The 23,879-nt window shown below is 40.8% G+C and overlaps 1 protein-coding gene across 1 annotated transcript in view; it reads right to left on the bottom strand.

The window, feature by feature from the left end:
• Positions 1 to 23,879, bottom strand: part of LOC140994930 (glutamine-dependent NAD(+) synthetase-like) — a 46,176-nt gene extending 22,297 nt beyond the window's left edge. The window contains exons 1-10 of the mRNA XM_073464774.1: positions 23,660 to 23,879; positions 7,886 to 7,946; positions 7,499 to 7,615; positions 7,101 to 7,154; positions 6,849 to 6,938; positions 4,634 to 4,685; positions 3,309 to 3,397; positions 3,083 to 3,200; positions 2,517 to 2,648; positions 2,018 to 2,089 (exon numbers count right to left, since the gene is read on the bottom strand). Coding sequence (XP_073320875.1) covers positions 2,018 to 2,089; positions 2,517 to 2,648; positions 3,083 to 3,200; positions 3,309 to 3,397; positions 4,634 to 4,685; positions 6,849 to 6,938; positions 7,101 to 7,154; positions 7,499 to 7,615; positions 7,886 to 7,946; positions 23,660 to 23,744 — 870 coding nt within the window. The 5' untranslated portion in view covers positions 23,745 to 23,879. The remainder of the gene's footprint in view (positions 1 to 2,017; positions 2,090 to 2,516; positions 2,649 to 3,082; positions 3,201 to 3,308; positions 3,398 to 4,633; positions 4,686 to 6,848; positions 6,939 to 7,100; positions 7,155 to 7,498; positions 7,616 to 7,885; positions 7,947 to 23,659) is intronic.

Raw genomic sequence — 23,879 nt, 5'->3', positions numbered from 1 at the left:
CTAAAGAGCTCAGCATTGATCTGAAAGAGTGCATTATTGATTGAACAAGTCAGGAAAGTCACTTGGAGCCATTTCAAAGCAGTTACAGGTCCCAAGATCAACTGTACAAAAAAACTGTTTGGAAGTATAAAGTGCATGGCACAGTTGTGTCACTGCCACACTCAGGAAGAAAACACAAACTATCACCTGCTGCTGGTCAGGATGGTCAAGAGTCAAACAAAAACCACCAAAAGGCAAGTCTGCAATGAATTAGAAGCTGTTGGAAGACAGGTGACAGTGTCCACAGTCAAGTGTGTTTTATATCAACATGAGTTGAGAGGCTGCCGTGCGAGAAAGAAGCCCTCACTCCAGACGCAGCACCTGTGGTCAGATGAACAAAAAAATGAGTTGTTTGGAACGTGAGGCCTTTAACCCCAAGAGCACCATACCTACTGGGGCTGTTTTGCTGCCAGTGGATCTGCTGCTCTAAAAAAGTAAATGGAACAATGAAGAAGGAGGATTATCTCCAAATTCTTCAGGAAAACCTAAAATCATCAGCAGAAGATTGGCTCTTGGGTGCAGTTGGGTGTTCCAACAGGACAATGATCCCAAACACACATCAAAAGTGGTAAAGGAATGGCTGAGTCAGGCTAGGTTTTGCAATGGCCTTCTCAAAGTCCTGACATTAGAGAAGACCTATAATAAATTCATTACTGAACCAAACTTCATGAATGTTTTTTGTGACAAAGTAGTATGTGTTCCACTCATTCCATCACAGAAAATGAGAGCTGTAGAAATCATTGGAACTCAACACTGCAATGATATACATGTTCTTTACAAGTGTATGTAAACTTTTTACCAACACTGTTAAGTCCAACATTTACTCCTCTTATACTTCTCCACCAACTCATGCGGGAAATATCAAACTGTATGTTTACTAAATGCTCCACTATGTTCAGCAGCTAGCCCTTAACAGTGTCAGCCTCGGTGCTGAGCGGGTTGTGTCCAAACGGTTTCTCTGAGCCTTTTCACTGAAAACAGCTGAAAACCGGGTCGATGAGAGTCGATGAGAGTGGAGGGACCGCACCATAACAGTCAAGTTGAGGGCCATGAAACCAAAATACTGAGTGAAAGTGGCTTTAAAAGGTTAAGTTCACTCAAAAATAGAAATTCAGTCATTATGTACTCCCTATGCTGATGGAAAGTCAGGAGAAGGTTTTTAGTCCACAAAACATTTTTGGAGCTTCACAGCAAAACAGCCTTGCAGCAGTAGCTGGGGACTTGCTTTAAAAATGTAAAAAACAATGAAAAAAAAACACATAAAATGGCTCCATACAGCTCCATACAGCTCTTCCAGCGTAATCCAATTCTCTGGAAGCCCTGAGATCCCAAACTAATTTGAAAAGTCGTCACTTACACCCTTTTAAAAGCCAAAATCCTCACTGTAACTTCTAAGCTAAAAATATCAGTGCACAACCCGTCAGAAGTGGGTACACATGTTGTACAAGCTCTACTGTCAAACAAGTCCCCAGCTTCTTCAGTTGTTTATGACGTTTTACTGTGAAGCTCCTGTGAAGCTACTGTGACTACAAAACTTTGACTTTCCATCAGAATGGGGAGTACATAATAACAGAATTTTTATTTTTGAGTGAACTTATCCTTTAAAAGCCCTGTAGAGTGGAGGGGAACAGCAGAGTTGGATGACAATTTTCTGTAGGTTTGTACCTACGAATGACACCTTTCACATTATACATGGTCAACTGCTCCATTTTTGATATAAAGATAATGTGCCATGTTGATCAACTTAGTTACATTTGATCAGCAGTAAGCAAAGTACAGCTGAGTTATGTGGGAATGTCATCAGTTTTTCAGGTATTTAGTCATAAGCAAAATCAATATTTTGACCTGATACAAGCTGGTAATTAGTGAGATTTAAAGGTAATGTAAGGCAATAATGAGTAAAAGCAATACAACAAGCAATAGACCATGATTGGGCAAGTTTGTACGTTACCAAGGCTGTAAGGTGGTGCTTTCTCACCATGTTTGGCTGGCAATTTTCTCCTCTGTAGCTACGCACATCCTCAAGGTCAAGAGTGGCTGTAATCACCTCCTACAACACAGAAACATATATGTGCGCACACTTATATGCTTTCAGAAAATGTTTGCAACAATTTTAGTTTACAGTGTAAAGTTATTCTCCTTTTGTGATGGATGTGATTAAACAGCCATGTAGAGACAACACACACAAAAATACACAAACACACACACACACACACACACACACACACACACACACACACACATACATACATACACACATACACACACACACACACAGTGTTGTCAGATATTTTTTTGTGCCCTGCCCTGTAACACCTAACCATATATTTCCACACAAAAACTACTTCATGCTTTCATACTGCATTGCACAACTGATCTACACAACACTACACAGAATTATTTATTAAGATTTTCATATACACAGAGTTTTATTTGCAGGTACGTCTTGAGCAGGGTCTGGATCGTTTCATACATACCACATCATTAAGGGAGAACTGTGCTCCCTGTGCCACAATGTCACCGTTGATGGCCACCATGGCACAACCATCATAGTAGACACGGTCTCCATCACAACCCCTCTGATTGGCATACAAGTAGATACCTCCACTCTGAAACAACACCATATTTCATACTCAAGGAAGAAAATATACTAAAAAATTAGGATGTTACAGTTGTGCTATGTCCTGCATTTGTATTACAAGACTACCCTCTTTTGATCTCTGCCTTGCAGTGCCTGTGTAGGTACAGATGAGTGACAAATGGAAACAAAAAAACAACATAAAATGTCGCTGTAAAGTGCTGGTAGAGGTGAATGAATTTGAGAATATATGTAATACCTTATTTTTATAATATTGCAAGTTTGACAAAACCTGTTAAACAGAACTCCAGTCCAGTATTTGTGCACTACATAGTATTTTAAAACAACTGTTTGTACTAAGCATAATCACAAATCTTTCGTCTAGACTCTACATGATGATGAAAACATTTGCTCGTCATCTAATAGACTAGCAAACGTCTGAGGACTCCTGGTTCAAGTATATACCTTGGTGGTGGCTGACTTGACTAGGTTGACTCTTTGGTCAGCTTTGCGGAGCTCGTGGTGGCTGGCAGACGAATTTGTAAAGATTTCAACCCCATCAAGACCCATCTGAATGTGGGGGCTGAGAAAAGAACAAAATGTTCAGTTGTCAGGAGTTCAGGTCGTTTCAGACAGTATAGAGAATACTACAACATCCTTACAATCCCTAAACAATCCCCTGTTGCTCTACCTTCTGGGTTTCCAGAGCTCTTCGCACATCTCCGTTCCAATGCATGTGTCCTTTGTGGATAGTACGCAGTCACCAAATGGGACTGTGTCCTGATGAACATAGACGAACAGGAGAATAAAAAACATAGATCTTCTGCTTGTTCATGTTTCCTTCAAGGAACCTATAACAGAAAGATGGGGCACTACGTCATCAAATTTTGCATTGGTGGAAGACTTTAGTGCCAGCTATATTGTAGTCTATGGCAGATGCATGGGCAAGCAGACTAAAACCCAACATATCTACGATGTATGACCTTTCATGATGAAATACCTTTTTACAATATGAAAGTACACATTTCAGAGAATAGGCTACTGACCGACTTTTGCACATTAGTTATTTTGCTGTTGGTCTCCAATAAGTAATCTCGAAGTAACTTCAGAGTAATGGTGATGAGCAGACCACTGCTTCCTCTCTCCCCTCTCAGTTTCATAGGTTATCAGTCTTGGTGATGGAGGCACCTGTATTTTGGCGTTATTTAGCAAATGTTTCATGTGTTTATAAAAGGTGCATTTGGTTTGATTTGTATGTTAATTAAATCATTAATTTCCATGCAAGTTGAATTAATATTATGCTGGATTTATAATAGACTGGAGCTTCTGATTGAGCTTAGTAACGGATTAACAATAATAAATTGGCTAAACTGTAATAACAACCAAACTAAAATAACTCTGAGGCTGTTAGCTAAGTAATGTAATCTACAGTTTTTGATATAGTGACCACACCAGTTACGTAGATTAGGCATGTGGTTGCTTCATTCATAATTACGCTGCATCATTTCCTGGTATCAAGTTCTTCAAGTTCAAGTTTTTCTTACCACTTTCTGATAGCTATAATGTATGCATTTGTTGTTTTATAGCTAGAGGTTAGTTTATAGCACAATTCATCGTCAGAGGAGATTTCTAAATGTTTTCCCCTGTAAATCCTGTTGGGATAATATCAGGAGACCAACAGCAAATAAAGGAAGGCGCCCATTTGGAAAAATCTGTCATCAGCCTATTGTCTAAAGTGTGCTCTTTCATTTTGAAGAGGCGTTACTTCAGTTAGGGTTATGCGCAGAGATATGTTGGGTTTTGTCTGCTTGTCCATGCATCTCCTATAGACTTCATTAGAACTGGCACCAAGAATGCTGGCATGATGATATAATGTCCTTTCCTTCTCTCCTTCCTTGTGTTTCCTTGTTTATAGCCTGGGTCTTCATGAAATTGATCCAAGTCTCAGCTAAATACAGGTGACAGTGGTTTTGTTTGTTTGTTTGTTTGTTTGTTTGTTTGTTTGTTTGTTTTTACCTGCCCTGTTACCTCCTGGATCATTCTGGGCAGGAAATACTCCTCGACTTGCCTTGAAGAAACAAGCAAAAAGAAAAGTACCTTCACTACTAGCCATGTAATTTACAAAAGTGAAATAAAATCACACTGGGGTCGAGGAAAATTACATCAGAGTTTGGTCTTATAGAAGCACTTCCAGCATTTTGGAAATATGCTAATATGATAAAATTACAGTGGCCCTGAAGTGCAAATCACAACAGTAAATAGGAAAACACAACTACAAATCACAAAAGCTAACAGCAGGTAGGAAAATAGGCCCTAAATGCACTTGCGCCGTGAGCTTTAGACCAAGCACCAGAGATCGTTGAATAGGGCCCACTGTCTATTTCCAAGTTTTTAGTCACTCTAGGCCTCTTGATTGTTTGTTCCCACCCTATTGGTAGAGGATGATGTTCTGATCACTTTGCCACGTGTTACTAGGGTGTGGCCTATAACATATCAGTGCCTGTGTCTCAGTATGTGTTGAACTTGAAGAATGCCTGAGGGCCGAAAAGGTTATTAAATTAAAAGAAGAATTTACATGGAGCCAGAGTAGGCCTGGGCGATAAAACATATGTAGCGGCGATAGACACATTGCCGACAGCAATGAGGAAATAGTTCAATAAAATGCTCGATAGTTTCAGGTGTCTGCATTAAATGCAAACCAACTTGACTGTACATAGGGAATACACCCTGGCTTATAAACAGCCTATCATATCCCTTGATAATGGCGTGCTACAAGTGACACGAAAACAGCCAATCATTTAACAGGTGCATAGTTCGGTTGCACCATCGCCATGTGACTGACAACAACAGAAGAGTGTAGTTACTATGCACCGCAGTTCTCACAAGACCAGCAGTGCTCCACCTGTGAAACTATTAACTCACACAGTAGTAATGTCTGCTCATACGGCAACCTACAATCCGCAGCCATGCCGGCAAATACAACGACCCCTTCGGCCTCTGTCCCAGTCTTCTGCTGTTCCTCTCTGTGTACTCTTCATCCTGAGTGGTCCTCTCTGCTGGCCATTCTCCAGGCTCGTTAGGTAGAGCGATCAGGCTGGCTCCACCCACCGCTGTTCTGCCACCCGTCTCGTTTGCTCTACCTACGAGCCCAGAGACAGTGCACCTGCGACAGCCAAAGTGGTTGGCGCGACCACCAGGGCAACTACGGCTCACAATATGACACACCAGCTCTGCTGCTGGCCGAGTGTTTTACAGAGCAACCGCAAGAAAAACACAAGCACAACCCATTACCACCTGAGGGAGGAAATGAGTGCAGACGGAGAGGAAATTGTGAATAAATAAGAGCAGGTCAGCTCACCAGTATGGCAGTATTTTTATTTATTTGTGTGTTTTTCATTGTTGTGATAAGATAATTATTTAATTAATTTATTGTGTGCCTTGATGAAGTGGTTATAATCAAAATAAAGAGGCTAAATTCAACCTATTTCACCTGGTCTTTAAAAATGCTAAAAATAGGACAGATCATTAAAAATGATCAATAGTTATCGATATACCGATACATAACTTCACTATCCCGATAGACTTTTCAGCCATGTTGCCCAGGTCTAAGCCAGAGTGTACAACACTTTTTTCTACATTCTATATATATATATAACACGGTCAGTAGATCATTCACTTAATACAACCCCATCACTTATTTTTACACTATATTTATTTATTTCTCTATTTTCCATGCACATCAACCAAGCTGACTGGTTGACCCATATTTCTGTTAGGGGGGCAGGTTGAAGACAGATGTGTTAACATGTGCTTTTTGCTTACATCTAGTAGAGAAGCATGTTCCAGCCTTTTGAGAGACATGGACATCTCCTCAGAACAGTCTACAAGCTAAAAGTCAGGAAATTTCAGGCCTGCTGTACAGAGATTTTAATCAGTCTCTTAATAAATTGCTATCGCAAACAGACTTCCCTGATTAAGATAGTTCAGTTTAATAGTTGTTGTTGTATATAATACCTACAATATAATTTTGAATATTTGGAACTGTATTGCCCTGATTACACCCTAACTAAAATATCGAGTGTAAAAATCACTGCAAATGAAAGTAATAAATCTACTAAATAATTTGCTTATATAATTGACATATCAACAGTAGGTGTTCTCATGAAGACAGACAGACAGAGTGATAGGAAGGGCCACATAGTCTGCAGCAGACTTCTGAGAAATGACCAACCTTAACTGGTTCCACGGTGAGAACCAGCGCATCTCTCTGTAGTTCCCGTCATTGGCCATCTGCATTTTAGGTCTGATCAGCAGTATCTTTCTACAGGGTGGAATAAAAATGCAGAGTAATAAAATAAATATATGTAGGCAGTGTACATCTGCAAGTGCGCTCCATGCTTCAACCGAACATTTTGTCCAGTCAAATTACAAAGGACAGAAGACAACATCTCATTTGTGAGATGAGACTGATGTGCTGACATACCTATTGAGGAACAGCACCCGGCAGTTGTAGCGTACATTATGATGCATGATGGGCCTGAAGGGGGAACAGAATCCAAAACACTCAAATGTGACACCAAACAGGACTTGTCAGTTTCAATTCAGAAATTTGGGCTGCAAATGTGAAGTATCCATTGTGTCAGCCATAAACAGCAACTGATGAACTGAAACTGAAAATATGTAGTCCCAAAAGTTTGCAGAGCAATGACTGTTACCTTTCACGATTACTTGTTTTATTGAAGGCTTTGATATGAAAACTTTTAAATGTTGCTGTTGATGTAGTTGATCTGCATAAAATGATGTCTGATTCACTGTTTAGACAGGACTGCTAGTCTGAAAAGTGCTTTGGGAGTAGTCTGATTGTTTGGAGGCAATACCCACATGCCCACGTCACAGATGATGTCCTGGGTGACGGGAGATTCCAGAAGCTTCCTCAGAACTTGAAAGCTGTGGAGCAATGTGTCAGACTCATAGAAGTGGTCTGCACAGCCATACCCGCTGGAAGAATGTAGTGAATTAGAGAAGAGATGTGAGCCGAGTAAAGTAAACTGAACCTCTGAACTGTGGCAGTGTTATGAAACCTCTGCACTAAAAAGCACCGACAGTGTTTCAGTGCTGTTAGTCCAGTAATTCTGAAGTTGATTATTTGGACCAACACAATTTTGGCCAAGACAATCATACTATGACACTTCAATATGGGATATACATATGTCAATGTGAAGCCTGAGCAAGTGTCTTGCAAACTAATGAATGCTTATCTCATCATACCATATCTCCAGCTCTGGACCCAGCCTGTATTTGGCTCCATGAGCCTTAGCAATCTCAATACCTGCGGAGAAACACACAGACAGAAAACAGGCAGCATTAGTGTTTCATGGCAAAAAATATTGCTGGCTTTGGTTAGGCTTCCACAAAATTGGGATATTTGTGAGAGATAAAAAAAAACCCCATCAAAATCAAAGCAGCAAAAGCAGAAATATCTTCACATTGAATCCCTAGACTTGACAGGTAATCACAGGAGTTTATGGGTAGATCAACATAAAAAGTTGGCTTCGACTGCAAAAAATCACAAAAGTAATGGGTGGAAATTATCTCAAGACAGAAACCTTCCAGTTAGCTCAGAGTGCAAATTTAGCTATTAGCTCTAGTGATCTGGCCAGAGCCCTGGATTTTATATATGCAAAGTACCAGAGGGTCAGAACCTGGTGAGGAAGAAATGCAGTTCATACTTTTACATCAGGTAAATGTGGTTTGTCAGGCTCTATGATCAATTTTTTGGGGATCAGTTTGACATGTGTTTTGAGGTTCAGTGAGGGACTGCAGTCAGAGAGCCAACACTATGGTCTGATGAGACCCACACTGAGCTTTCTGAATATCAGATTAAACTTCATATAACACTGCACATCAAAGCAACATACAGTACATAGCAACCCCAGTGTGAAGCATGGTGGAAGCATAATGCTGTTGGAAGGCTTCTCTGCTGTGGGCGATGGAAGGCTTGAGGATAGAGAGTAAAATGAAAATACAAATTACAGTGAAATCCAGGAGGACAACCTGCTGCACTGTGCAGGAAACCTGTAACTCGGGAGAAGACTTGTTTTCCAGCAGGGCATTGAGCCCAAAACTACACAGGACTACACGCCTCTGGCAGTGTTTATGTGCTAGAGTGTCCAAGTCAGAAAGCAGATCACTGTCCAATCTACTATCTGCAACTGGACTTGAAAGAGGCTTTGTAGTCATGATCTCCATGCAACCTAACCTGACAGAGCTGGAGCTGTCCAAACAATGGGGATGTATTTGGTCTTTTAAACAGTATTTGTAATTAATTCAGATCACTTTTTAGACAGCAGTTTTCACTTAAAGGGGCTTTTTCTGTTGATCAGTGTAAAAAAAAGCCACTTTGATTTGATGTTGTAAAAAATAAAACATGAAAACTTGATGAATACATTTTAAAGGCACTGTTACGTTCAGAGTTATACACACTTTGTGGACACATTTTATTTGTCCAATCCCAGCATGTCCATAAAACCATTCCCTGTTTCACTAATTCATATGGACCCTATCTTAGATGATATTCTGTAAAACCAACTAGGACTAAATATCTAACAGAATATGCTACACATATAATCAGGTCAACATGAAAGACCTTAAGACTTAGCTTGTCCTGGTCTAAACTTGCATTAGTTTCTTCACGGCAGCTCTTTCCGATGACAAGTTTAATTGGTGGTGATCCAAAGTTGTAGTTGATAGGTAGATGTAGATCCAACAGCAAGTATTATAACAAGTAGTATCACTTCCTGTTAAGTATGTTTATTGATAATATACAAATGGCATAAACAGTATACTAAAAAGATATATACATCCAGTGTGTATTTATATAAATGTCAATATAATTAGTATTTAGTATTAAGTGCGTAGTTATCGTAGTTGCGTAGTGTTCAATTCTTTCTTCACTCATATGATTAGGCACTGATGAGGTCCACCCAGGAATAGGGCTAACTAAGCCATGAACTCCAGTGACCGGTCACTAGAGATCCAGACTTACTGATTATTACAGAATGTGAGAGCAGGACAAATGCTCTCACACTGTTGTTATGTTTGCTCTTTATTTTTCTATTTTTTTCTACAGAAAACATTAATATCATCAATATTTAGCTCTTAAGGACAACACTGCTTCCATTCAGATTTTGTAACTTTCAGTCTTTTTAAGATATGCGCTAGTGTACGTAAAGTCACTTGGTGGAGGAGGGGCCAAATCATTTCAAATTTTATAAACCAGACACAAATTTGAAAATAATCTAACATTCTCAAAGCTCAGTAAATTGTATTTCTATAGTAATCTACAGTGATGGAAATGCATTAGCTTTTCTTCCAGGGTTCCTTGGTTTTATGGCTATTTCACCAGCCTGACCCAACATGTAATGCAATAAGAGCAATGATCTTAGCATGCACAACTGTCTTTTACTGCAGATGTACTTTATGGTTTTAAACACAATTTTAACATGTCCCTTAATAGATTTGGATCCAGTACCAGACATAGATATTTAATATCAGTGACTATATCCATCCTTTGCAGCTTTGCTTAATATATCAGTGTTAGGATGCTGTACCATGGTTTTAGAAAAAAATCATACCTTTTGTCTTATTTCCAATTAGACTCAAACATAATTGATCAAGCCAGTGTTTGATATGATTTTTTCCAGCTCAATCATCAGTTTGGCAGCTGCTAGCAATAGCAATTTTGCATGTGTGTATTCGATTTGATTCCAGTTCTTGGGTGTCCGATTCGATCCAGAATTAATTTTCAAAGTGATTCTTGATTAAAAATCTAGTATCGATTAAATGAAAAGATAAGGGATACTATTTTCAGCCTATGTTTGTCTTGTCTAATTATCCAATCATTAAATAAAATAAATGCTTTCAACCGCTGCCTTATTTGAAGATAAACTTAAGATAACTCTAGTGTGTGTGCTGTAAATTATGCAGGTGCTGCACTACCCTCGCAGCTGAGTTCTATCAACATCACGCTATTAATTAACATTTAGGAATCACCCCTAGTGTGTATGCAGCAGTGTCATCTACTTACATCTGCACCTCTACATCATGACACTGCCGAGGGAGATCATAAATATATAGGCTACACAATAGAGGACCAAACACTGTGCCTTGGGGAAGACGCGTTATACATTTCATATTACTAGACAGTGCATCACAAGCTTTAATATATAGCATCTAAGTACATTTGAAGTCTTGATATTTTAACATTGTGATTTACTGTACTGAATGCTTTACATAGATCTGAAGAAACTGCACCAACTACACCTCCATTACTGAGGCTTGATTTAATTAGCTCTTTGAAGAGCAATATAGCAGTTTCAGTGAAATGATCTGCTCTGAAGCCAACAGGAAACTTGGAATGCACCTAGTTTTTCAAAACAAAAGCCCAAGACAGCAACTGTACAAATAAGGAAGCCTATGCTGAATTATTAGCTAAAGATTAATGGAGAATGGGTGGCAGTGTTTCCCACACATTCATATATTTGTGGTGGTCTGCCACAATATCAACATTGGCGCCACATATTGATTTTCTGTTTTTGAAGCCATGCATCCCACTCTCACTCACTCAAGACAGCGCATCCATCAGTGAATAGCATGATGTTATATACTCCGATACAGTGGATGGCAGTGTGGTTTTTAATCCGCTGGTAAAACCAATGTAGAAGAGGAGGAGGACTATTTAACACAGTTGGCTTGACCGTAACTTCCTCTGCAAAGAAGACGGCTAGCCTCATCGTCGAAATCAAGCCCCCACAAAGAGCACCGGCCCTTGAAGCCAGTTTTTGTCGTGGCCTAGCCGTGTAATTACATCGTCATGTGATGCAACATTGTGAAAGATGCGTCTGTAAAACGGTAATAAAAACCACACAACCCCCGTGAAATGACTTGTTTTACTGTCAGAATTTGAGCAATTCAGTCCAATAAAATTTGGAGTCTAGAAGAGCCGCTCGATTACATTTTATCCCCATTCAAGTTAGCTGGGTGCTAAACCGGAAGTTAGCCAGCTCACGCCCTATGGCACCCAAGCTGGACATCCACCGCAACAATTAAAGTCTGATTCTATGGGAAACACTGGGTGGGATTAGATAAGTTTACACTTCTCCACACTCTTTTTCGAACATGTCATTAGAATTGCCTGTTTTCATATTCACTACTCTTTTGTTGTTTCGTTTGTTAAGGGAAAAAAATGTACATGTTTGAAATAAAGATTTCAATCAATCAAACAAGAAACGAGGGATGGGTCTCCTCTGATGCAGCGAGGATAGACGGACAAGCCTCCGAGGGCTCCCGACAACACCCAGTTGAAATTACCCTTCTACTGACTTATTCCACCCAGCATTCCCGCATTAGCACCACATAGGACACATCAGTTTGAAAATTACAGCTGGCACAACAACATTTGAATCATAAATCTACCAGAGGGCTGTGAAGGCACGAACCCGGTAAAGTTTTTCAATGACTGGCTCCCTTCTGCCCTTGGCCCTGACAACTTCTCCGATCCTGTCATGGCCATGAGTAACACGCCCTGTAAGAATGTGGAAAGGTATTATGGGTAGGGCGGAGGAGTATTGTTTACATTAAATTTGCACTCTGCAAGAGACAGACGTGTCTACGTGTGGTCCATATTATTCAGATTGAATTCTGCAACCTCTGCTTAATTCAGAAGTAAAGTAGAGATACGACATTGGCGACGAGGATTCATTTTCATTAGCTAGTTGGAAACTACAAGTTTATTTAGTTAGCATGGAGAAATCCGGGATTCAAAACTTTGCATGCTACACCGAGCCAGCTACGCTAGGCTCACGATGGAGGCGATAGCTAACATCGTTTGAGCTGTATGCTGACGGTAAAGGGCTCATCATAACCGATGATTCACCTGCTGCTACAAAGCAAAGGAGACGTGCACACTACTAGGACATTTTCTCAACTCTTCCGGACACCGGTGAGGCAACGGAATACAACAAGGCAGTGGAGGCTTTGAATGCATACTTCGTACCCCAGGTTAACACAACGCTAGCAAGGCACGCATTTCAAAAATTGCACCAGAAGCCAGGGGAGACAGTGCAGTAGTTTGCTACATGCCTGAGACAAGCTGTGAGAGACTGTGGTTACGGGGGAGATTCTGACAATCAGATAAGGGATGCAATATTAAGCAAAGGAACGTCGGAATATGTAAGAGAAAACTGTTAGAAGAGGGTCGCTAGCATCTACACTGGAAATAGCTGCCCGTTGTGAGAGCATCGATGAGCAACTGGTGGACATGACGTCATGCGTGTCAGCTAAACTCTCCACAGACACTGTTAACCGGATTGCACTGAAAGGAAGAAAGGGAAACCATGGAAACAGGAATACAAAAGGTAGACCGAACAGAGACAATAAAAATGATGGAAAGTGCTACAGATGTGGCAATACTGATCACATTGGCCGTGATCCAAAATACCCCGCATGAGGACATATGTGCCACAAGTGCCAGGGAAAAGATCACTTTGCAAAAGTATGCCACACTAAAGGTGGGAAACCGAAACAAAACCTAAACAACGTTGATAAACATGAAAGTGGGGACTTTGCATTTGCCATTGATGAACCACATGCCAGAGAGACTTAACTTCTGTGTTGAAGGAGTAAATGTAAAAATGCTGCTTGACTCTGGTGCAACAAGCAATGTAATGGGAGAAAATGCATGGGAAAAATTGAAAGCAGAAAGCATTAAGTGCCACTCCTATGTCCCTAAGACAGAGAGAAAACTTTATTCATATTCTTCTAGTCAGCCATTAACAGTCAAGGGTGCATTCACATGTGAGGTGTCTATAGGAAAAAAGACTGAACATGCTGAGTTCATCGTAATCAGGGGAAGTGGTGAACCGCTGCTTGGAAAAGAGACAGCAATGCGACTGGGGGTCCTGAACATAGGTGCCAACATTGCTGCCATCACGGACATTAAGCAAACGCTCAAGCAGCAGTATCCTGAAGTGTTCAGTGGAGTTGGAAAACTAAAAACAAGACAGGTCAGTCTACACATTAACCCAGAGGTGGAACCTGTAGCCCAGTCACTCAGGCGCATTCCATTCAACCTTCGGGGGGCAGTAGAGTCCAGAATTAAAGAATTGGTGGACTTGAACATCATTGAACCGGTGAACGGACCCACCCTGTGGGTGAACCCGGTAGTGATTGTCCCTAAACCTGGAAATGATGTCCGACTTTGCCTGGATATGAGACGGGCCAATGAGACCATAGTGAGGGAACGCATTCAGATTCCCACAGTGGATGAGCTACTCCAAGGCATGAACGGCTCAAGCATATTCAGTAAGTTAGCTTTAAAATGGGGCTACCACCAACTTGAACTGACTCCTGAATCACGTGACATCACCACATTTGCTGTGCACAACGGAGTGTACAGGTACAAAAGACTCTTGTTTGGTGTGTCCTCTGCCAGCGAACAACATCAGCACGAGATAGCCAATGCATTAGCTGGTATTGAAGGAGTTGAGAACATATCTGATGACGTGATCATACATGCATCTGACCAAGAGACGCACAACAGACGACTACATGCAGTCATTGAAAGACTCAGAGACACTGGATTAACACTGAATCCACAAAAATGCCAGTTCAACATGGACAGATTGATTTTCATGGGCATTCTGCTATCGGAGTAGGGCACTGGCCCGACAGAGGAGAGAGTGCGAGCTGTGACAGAAGCACGGGAGCCGGAGACCGCCACAGAGGTGCATAGCTTCCTTGGGCTTGTGGGATACAGCAGCAGATTTATCCCACAGTTTGCAACTCTATCAGAGCCACTGAGGCGCCTGACAAGGAAAGACACGCTTTTCAACTTAGGGCCGGAGAAAAAGCAAGCATTCAGTGCTCTTAAAACAGCGTATAGCAACCACCCTTGCTTACTTCGACAAAGAGGCACCAACTCAGGTAGTAGCGGATGCAAGTCCTGTGGGGTTAGGCGCTGTCCTAGTGCAAAACCAGAAAGGAATTAAAGTCCCTGTGTGCTATGTGAGCCGTAGCCTAACTGATTGTGAATGGAGATACTCTCAGATAGGTCTAGTGTGGGCCTGCGAGAGACTACATCCATACCTGTATGGGCGACAGTTTGACCTAGTCACAGACCATAAGCCATTGGAAGTAGGGATAGACCGATTATCGGCCGGGCCGATTATCGGCGCCGATATTCGGCATTTTGAAGCATATCGGCATCGGCCTTTTTTTTAATCCGACGGCCGATAAGAGATCAATTTAAAACTGGGTTATTTTGGCTCTGATGCAGCCGCGCCTCTCTGTCTGCTCTCACTACTCTGTCTCCAGCATTGTCCCACCCACAGCACCATCTGATTGGTTACACGCTCTGGTTACACGCACAGGTAACAGCCAATCAGCAGTGAAAGCTGTGCATGCACAGTGCTCACATGAGTTTCGCTACAGTCTGCTGAGCGTGTAGAGCCAAGCGGACCGGCGGGCTGACGTTACGCTAATGCTAATCAGCCTTCACCTCAATGTGCTTCCCTGCAACAAAACTGGACTGAATTGAGTTCATTAGGTTTTTACTCTCTCACTCACACACACACAGACTTCTACTATCACGGACTATTTCCATATAGATATTATCAGCAACCTTGTTTCGAGTGATTAACACGCACGTCTGGAGGGACCGCGAGCGAGCAGAGCTGCCGCTTATGTTTATATAACGTTAATGGGCTCAGTCATGTTACTAGTAGTTGTTGAGTGTAGAGGACTGGGATGTTTATTACAATTTCGGGAGAGTCTGCTGCCTTAACTTACCTTCGAAACCGAGCCCCCAGGAACAGCGCCAGTTCCGTTCGGCAAAACTTTTTCTCCTCTCCGCTCGCAGTCACTCCAGACGTGCTTGTTAATCACTCGAAACAAGGTTGCTGATAATATCGATATGGAAATAGTCTGTGATAGTAACGTAGCCCGCCGGTAGCCCCACCGGTCCGCTTTCTCCTTCTGGCTCTGGACGCTCAACAGACTGTAGCGAAACTCTACAACTCTACAGTAACTACTGACGTTACCGTGAGGCCCAATACGTTAGCGGCAGCTGTCTGTTCCTGTGATAAACACTGATTATTAAAGTGAAGGTGCTGCAGGCTATTTAGTGTTTTTAACGGTTTAATCACTTGAAACAAGGATGCTGATAATATTGATAGGGAAATAGTCAGTGATCAAAGTAAGAACTGTTTGTGTGTGTGTGTGTGTGTGTGTGTGTGTGTGTGTGTGTGTGTGTGAGAGTAAAATTCAGTTAGTTTTATTGCAGGGAAGCACGTTGAGGGGATGGATAGAGAATAGTGTGTGTGTGTGTAAGCCACATGAGAAGCTGCAGAAACTGACAGCAAAGCACCGTCTGTCTGAGAGAAAACTGTAGGTCAATAATGGCTGTTTAACTACCAAGTTATTTTACTTTACCTTTTTCTATGTTGATTGAGAGATCCCAAGCAGCAGAAAATGACATATTGTTAGATGAAGTGTGTCCTGAAGCTGTCTTTGACAGTTTCTTGTAGAGAGGAGCAGGATATTGCTGTTCAAGACTTAAGACATAATGTAACTGCATCAAGGCCAATATTTTCCCTTTTACTGCAAATTAATATCGGCTCCAAATATCGATTATCGGCCTCCTTGACTACTAATAATCGGTATCGGTATCGGCCCTAAAAAAACCATATCGGTCTATCTCTAATTGGAAGTGATATATGGTCCCCGCTCCAAACCATGTGCACACGGATAGAGCGGTGGGTTCTTCGCCTGCAGCCGTACCAGTTCAAAGTAGTACACATAGCAGGGAAGAACAACATTGCTGATTCGCTATCAAGACTCCTGCCAAACACAGTGAAACAGGCAGAACATGGGCACAGAGCTGATGAGTATGTGAGATTTGTGGCAGTGAACGCGACTCCAAAGGCACTCACCACTCGAGAAGTGGAGGAAGCATCTGCCACTGATCAAGAACTCCATGAGGTACACAAAGCCATAGCAACTGGACATTTTGAGAAGTGCACACAGTATGCTGTCATTGCAAATGAGCTATGCACAATAGGATATCTTGTTCTAAGAGGCACACGTATAGTGCTGCCCTAGGCCCTGCGAACACGAGCACTTGCACTAGCCCATGAGGGACATTTGGGTATAGTGGGAACAAAACAACATCTCAGGACCAAAGTGTGGTGGCCTGGCATGGATAGAGCAGCCGAGAGACATTGCAAAGGCTGTCACGGATGCCAAATAGTTGCTAGACCTGACCCACCTGAACCACTGAGACCTACACCGCTACCTGATGGACCCTGGTGGGACGTTGCAGTTGTCCTACTGGGACCTCTCCCGTCTAATCACTCCATTCTAGGGGTAGTAGATTATTTCAGCCGATATTATGAATATGATGTTGTGACCACCACCACAGCAGAGAAGCTCATAGACAGTCTGGAGTCAATCTTCAGCAGACACGGATTGCCAGTCACGTGCAAGTCGGACAATGGTCCTCAGTTCAGATCTGAACAATTCGGAATGTTCTGTGAGGAAAATGGCATCACACACATCAAAACCACACCGAAATACACTCAGGCCAACGGAGAGGTTGAGCGTCAAAACGCATCACTTATGAAAAGGATCAGGATTGCTCAATCAGATGGACTTGATTGGAAAAAAGAACTGAGAAAGTATGTGATGGTCTTCAGGAGCATCATCCATCCAACAACAGGTCAAAGCCCTGCTGAATTGCTTTTCAATCAAAAGGTAAGAGGAAAGCTGCCTGAACTGATTGAAGTGCACACTGATCAAGAAGTGTGTGATCGTGACACAGAGCAAAAGGCAAAGAGCAAGCTGTATGCAGACAACCGCAGAGGAGCACAGCTATCAGAGGTCAGTGTTGGTGACACTGTGCTCTTGAGACAAGACAAAACTGACAAATTATCCATCCCATTCAATGCAACACCACACAAGATCATCAGCAGGACAGGAAGCAAGGTTGTAGTGGAATCGCCAACAGGAGCACGGTATATAATAACAATAATAATAATAATAATAATAACTTTATTTATATAGCACCTTTAAAAACAGGGTTTACAAAGTGCTTTGACAAACAAAGCAGAAGCAGGATACTCAGGAACAATTAAGACAGAAACAGAACAATAAAGAGCAATAAAAAGATTTCATATAAGAACAATGGAAACAGATAAGAAATGCTAGATCAGTAAGTAATTACATAAATAGAGTAAAATACAGAAAAAAACTGGGAAGATAAAAAATAAATGAATAAATAAAGAAATGATAAAATAAAACTTAAAAATTAAAAAGTAAAAAGGAGACAACATCACAAAAAGGCGAGTCTATAAAAGTGGGTTTTAAGAAGTGATTTAAAAGAAGTTACTGATTCTGCAAGCCTTATCTCCTCAAGTAGGTCATTCCAAAGTCGAGGGGCTGTGACAGAAAAAGCTTGGTCACCTTTAGATTTAAGCCTCGACTTTGGAACTGCCAGGAGGCCCCCACCCGAGGATCTAAGGCTGCGGATTGGCTCATATGGGGTCAACATTTCAGTTATAAAGCTTGGAGCCAGACCAAGTCAAGCTTTAAAAGTGATCAGTAAAATCTTAAAATTAATTCTAAAATGAACAGGGAGCCAGTGAAGCGAAGCTAAGACTGGGGTGATGTGATGTCGTCTGTTAAAACCAGTGAGAAGCCTAGCTGCTGCGTTCTGAACCAGTTGGAGGTGAGAGAGGGACTTTTGATGTATGCCGGAAAGGAGGGAGTTACAGTAGTCTAGTCTTGAGAAGATGAATGCATGGATAACTTTTTCCAAGTCAGAATGTAAAGTATAGGTTTGATTTTGGAGATGGTTCTGAGTTGGAGGTAGCAGGACTGGACAACTGTTTTAATCTGTTTGTCGAAGGTGAGATCTGAATCAAATATGACTCCCAAGTTTCTAGCAGCGGGTTTAATGTTAGTGGAGAGTGGACCAAGGCTATTTGCAATGAGGCTGGTGTCTGTATTTGGGGGACTGAATAAGATGATTTCTGATTTTGACTTGTTAAGTTGAAGAAAGTTTTGTGCCATCCAACAGTTAATATCATTGAGGCAGTCTAAGATAGCAGCTAGGCTTCTCGGGTCATGTGGTCTCAGCGGAAGGTATATCTGTGTGTCGTCTGCATAGCAATGGAAAGAGATGTTGTGTTGTTGAATGATGTGGCCAAGTGGAAGCATGTAAATAGAAAATAAAATTGGACCTAAAACTATATGGTATGTGAGAAACACCACTTTTGTCAAGAAATACGTAGGGAAGAGACTGAAACAAGGGACATTCCAAGATAAGGAGGAAATACAGGAAGCTGAGGATGACACAGGAATCGGCGAGGCGATAGAATAACACACACACACACCACTGACACTCAGAGTCCACAAACCAAAAATGACGTTGACACACAGATAAAAGCGGACATGCCATCCAGGCCGCAAAGGGTCAAGCGAACACCCAATAGAATGTCTGACTATGTTCTCAAATGATTTAAAGAAAAGAAGAGAATTGTCACATTATTCATGAGTTAAAACCTGTGGGTATACAGAATGTGTTTGATTTCTAGCAATAGAAGAAATTATTACAGTTCATGATTTTGAAGAATTGTTGTGATTTATGGTTTCTTAAAGGAAAGCAATATGTTCACTAAGTAATGAGTTCTGACTAGTACTAAGTATTGAAGTGATTTTGATAAGCAAGGTACATGTTCCTGTGTGGTGAAGTTATGTTACAAATCTGGCCGCTAAGAAGGAAGTTAAAATGAGAATTCCTGAAATGTGAAGTATAATGTGAAGTATAATCCTGAGTTATATTTTCTGTAACTAAGAAGAGTTTAATTCTAAGAAAAGGGGGGATGTCATGTCCATGAGTAACGTGCCCTGTAAGAATGTGGAAAAGTATTATGGGTAGGGCGGAGGAGTTTTGTTTACATTAAATTTGCACTCAGCAAGATACAGACGTGTCTACGTGTGGTCCATATTATTCAGATTGAATTCTGCAACCTCTGCTTAATTCAGAAGTAAAGTAGAGATACGACAGATCCCATCATCATAGAGCAGGCACACAGGGCATTATTCCCCAGACCACCACCAGACAAGAAGCCGAGACCAGTCATAATCAGATTTCTGAAGTACCAAGACAGAGACAGGGTCATACGCGCCGCTGCTTCAAAGGAGAGAAACGCCATTCAACACGGTGGCACACCTGTCATTAGGCCTGGGCGATAAACCGAAAATTTACCGATACCGAAATTTACGACGATAACCGACGTCATTTTGCCCATGTCGGTATATTCGGTGTTTTTTAAAAAAAAAAGAAAAGTCATTTTTGTCTTGTTTGGCTGTGTGTGTAGGTAGGCTACCAGTATGTTCATGTCCCTTTAAGACGCTCGGATGTACTACGTATACAGCGTGTGTAGTCACGTGACTCCACGCCATCCAGTCTGTTACAAGAAGGGAAAGAGATGTTGAGACGGTGAGACGGAGAAAATGGAGTACGCCGGTTCAAAAGATGAAGCGGCTGCTGCTGCGGCTGCTGCGTCGGGTGCGGTAGTCGAAGTAGATCTGATCGAGGAGGAAGAGCACTTTGTTCCTAAAAAAAAATGCTTCATCAATCGTTTGGCAACATTTTGGGTTCAGTAAGGACGATGTCGATCAAAAAATGCATACCAGCCACTAGCTCCCCATCTGAGCGGGTTTTCAGTTCTGGAGGAAACATTGTTACATGCCTCAGATCCTGCCTGAAACCTGAAATGGTAAACATGCTAGTGTTTCTTAGCAAGAACCTGGAGTAAACACTAGTGTGTAGAGTAGAGTGATCACATGTAGCCATGAGTCAGATTCACATCTACAACACTAGTCTGAGTAAACAGGTCAGGATATCAAGTCTGCTGCTCCTTTTTGAAGTGCCCTGTTCAAGCCCCTCTTATTCTTAATCATCAGTGTTCTATTGACATTTTTGCACATGGCATTATTTAACGTATTTGTTTAAAAGAGTTTAAAGTTGTCACCTGCCACATGGCAGTGTTATTTGCAATAGTTTTTTCAGTGTTTTATTGACATTTTTGTTCATAACATTATTTATCATTTGTTTACAAGTGACACTACCTCCAAGGCCTTTACACAGTGATGGGCCTTTGCACATGATAATGGCATTATTTAGCCTAGAATTGTTTACAAGAGACTACCTCCAAGGCCTTTACAGACAGGCCTTTGCACATGATGGCATTACCTTTGCACAAGTCATTGTTTACTTATCCAGTGGCAAATGTGAAATTTATTTTGTTTACAAGGGATGCAACTTGTTTCTCCGGTTATAGAGAACCTGATTACTTGACAACTCTAATGTGACCATTTTCAAGTGATGCAAGCTCTTTGTAATATCCATATTTAGAATTTGTTTATGAGGCTGTATTTTTAATACTTTGTGTTTGAGGGAAATTTAAGTTATTTTATACTTTTAAACTTGTTCAGTTGTTGTCATTTCAAGTAATCTGTGCTTTCCAGCTGTTCTTAACTACTAAATAAATAATATAAATCTTAACTACAGTTATAGTTTTACAGTCCTTTTAAAGTGGCATTTCTGTAAATACACAGAGGGGGAGTGGGGGGGGTTCTCTGACGTGAGCCCCGCTGTCTCCAGACGCCGAAAAGAATATGACCAGGTGAAGAAGGAGCTAACAGCAAGGAAGGTACCTTTCACATTACTTCACCCCGCAACGTTGAGGATCCTCTACAATGGCCAGTGGCGATTCTTCAAAACAGCTAAAGAAACTATGACATTTCTTCACAAACTGCATCCTGACGGTGAGAGCCAGTCCGAGTGATGCGTTCATAAGCGCAGGGGACACTTGAGCTTTACCGGACACTTCTGAATGGTTAGTGTAACCCATACTTATGGATATAATTCCACTTATTTTCGTTTTACTACAATGGCAGACAGTATTTTAGATGCAGGAGCTGACAGCAAGGATATTACAATTTAACCAGAGCCATCTTATTTTCACATAACATTGTCTGTATATTTGACCACTGTTCTTACCTGTAAAGAGCTCTGATTTTGCTTTCTTCTAATTCTACCTTGAACTGCTGCCAAAGAGTTATACAATGGCTGCTTCTAGGATTAATATTAGGTTATTAAAACACGCTGTGAGCCACCTCTAACAGAAAGGGTGAAGAGGTTAATTCCTGAACTGGGTGTCTGTCGGTGTGGCTGACAGGCAGTGTTAGATCTATACTTGGGGACATCAAACATGCAACTCTGCATAGAAAGGGACTTGCACTGTATTTGTTCATTGTCAGTGCTGTTATGGGAAGGGATTAGGAACTTTCTATTTTCTGAGGGATGGGTTTTACCATCTTCCTTTTTTACATGTTTTTTCGTTTTGATCATTATCTCGTGACCTATCATTACCTGACGTAATATCCGAATACCTTAGCCCAACCATTCACCATGGGAACACACCAAAGCCTAAGCTAACATTGATTTATTCAGCATCATTATAAGGCAACAACATGGCTAAAGTAGTGAAATTTACATCATTTAATGTAAATGAGCTGAATGGAACAGTTAAAAGAAAAAGAGTATATGACTATTTGAAAAAGTTGAAAACTGAGATAGCATTTATACAAGACAGCCATCTCACCAAATCTGAACATCAAAAATTAAAAAGGGACAGGGTAGGGCAAGTATACACATCTTCATTCAACTCAAAAGCAAGGGGAGTGGTCATATTGCTACATAAAAATCTACCCTTTTCTATGGAAAAATACATTTCTGATCCGGCTGGACGATATGTACTGATTCAAGGCAATATGTACTCTAATAACGGTTATTCATAAGAAAAACAAGAACCCCGAAAAGTGCTCCTCCTATAGGGCAATTAGCGTTCTTGATACAGGCTTTAAGATAATTTCTAAGACCTTGACCAACAGATTAAAAAGGTTCCTCCCCAAATTTATCAATATTTAGATTTAACATTTAGATTTAGATTTAACATCTAGATTTAAATTTAACATTTAGATTTAGATTTAACATTTATATTTAGATTTAACATTTATATTTAGATTTAACATTTACATTTAGATTTAACATTTACATTTAGATTTAACATTTACATTTAACATTTAGATTTAATATTTAATATTTAGATTTAGATTTTTTATTTAGATTTGACATTGACATTATATTTTTACAAGAGAAGTAAATATCACAAAGTTCACAAATATTGCTGTAAATCTGGTCAAAAGTAATATTAAAAAATTCACGTTTTTTTAATGGGGTTTGGTGCTAAATGTGGGTAAAAGTTGCTGTTTATTTTAGCATGCGCAACTTTACAATCGGCGCCCCATATGTTTTTGCATATTTGAAAACTTTAAATAAAGTATAAAAAAAAAAAAAAAAGAAACCAGGGATGGACCTAGGTTTTTCATAATAAAAGCCTTAGACAGTAAATGTATCATAGCGGGGGACTCCGGATGAAGCTTTTCTTCCAAATAAACGTCCTATAGAGTAACCATATCTTTATTATTATTTTTCTCTCTAAATAAAAGCCCCCAACGGACACACACACACACACACACACACACACACACACACACACACAGTCACAAGCACACGCATACATTACTGAAGCAAACAGACACACATATGAAGCAAACAATGCAGTTTATGGTTCTATTCCCACCTCCTGACCTGGGCCTATTCTTTAAGGGTATCTTATTGGAGACTTCCTCTTTGCTTTATGTGCTATCATGTGTTTCTGTCAATCAATGATGCGTGTATCTGTTATTCCATACTTCAGTTCCATTTTTGAAAGGTAAATAGCCTATTCCAACAGAAAGACACTTATACTGCAGTCTTGATTAAATCAAGTCTACGTTGTCACTGTTACACCTCGCAGCACTTAGTCTATTAGCGATATATCACAACTGATACAACTGTCCAACAGTGCGACTTACTCTTGAGTATTCTTTCCAGGTTGCCTTCAAAGTCCAGAGCCCACTGACTCAACGAGCAAGTAGCAAGGGTCACTTTCCGCCCCATGTTCTTGGTAGTTTCCTGATAAAACGGTTAGTGCGTTGTGTAAACAAACCACGAGGACGATGCCAACGATTTGAGATAGCCTATGACGTTAAGTTTGTGCATATGACTTTCAACTGTAGCTATAGTTGTCTATCT

The sequence above is a fragment of the Pagrus major genome, chromosome 4 (assembly GCF_040436345.1).
Source record: "Pagrus major chromosome 4, Pma_NU_1.0".
In the NCBI taxonomy this organism is placed as follows: Eukaryota; Metazoa; Chordata; class Actinopteri; order Spariformes; family Sparidae; genus Pagrus; species Pagrus major.
Note: the sequence above shows the minus strand (reverse complement) of the source record. Positions and strands in the feature narration are given on the sequence as shown.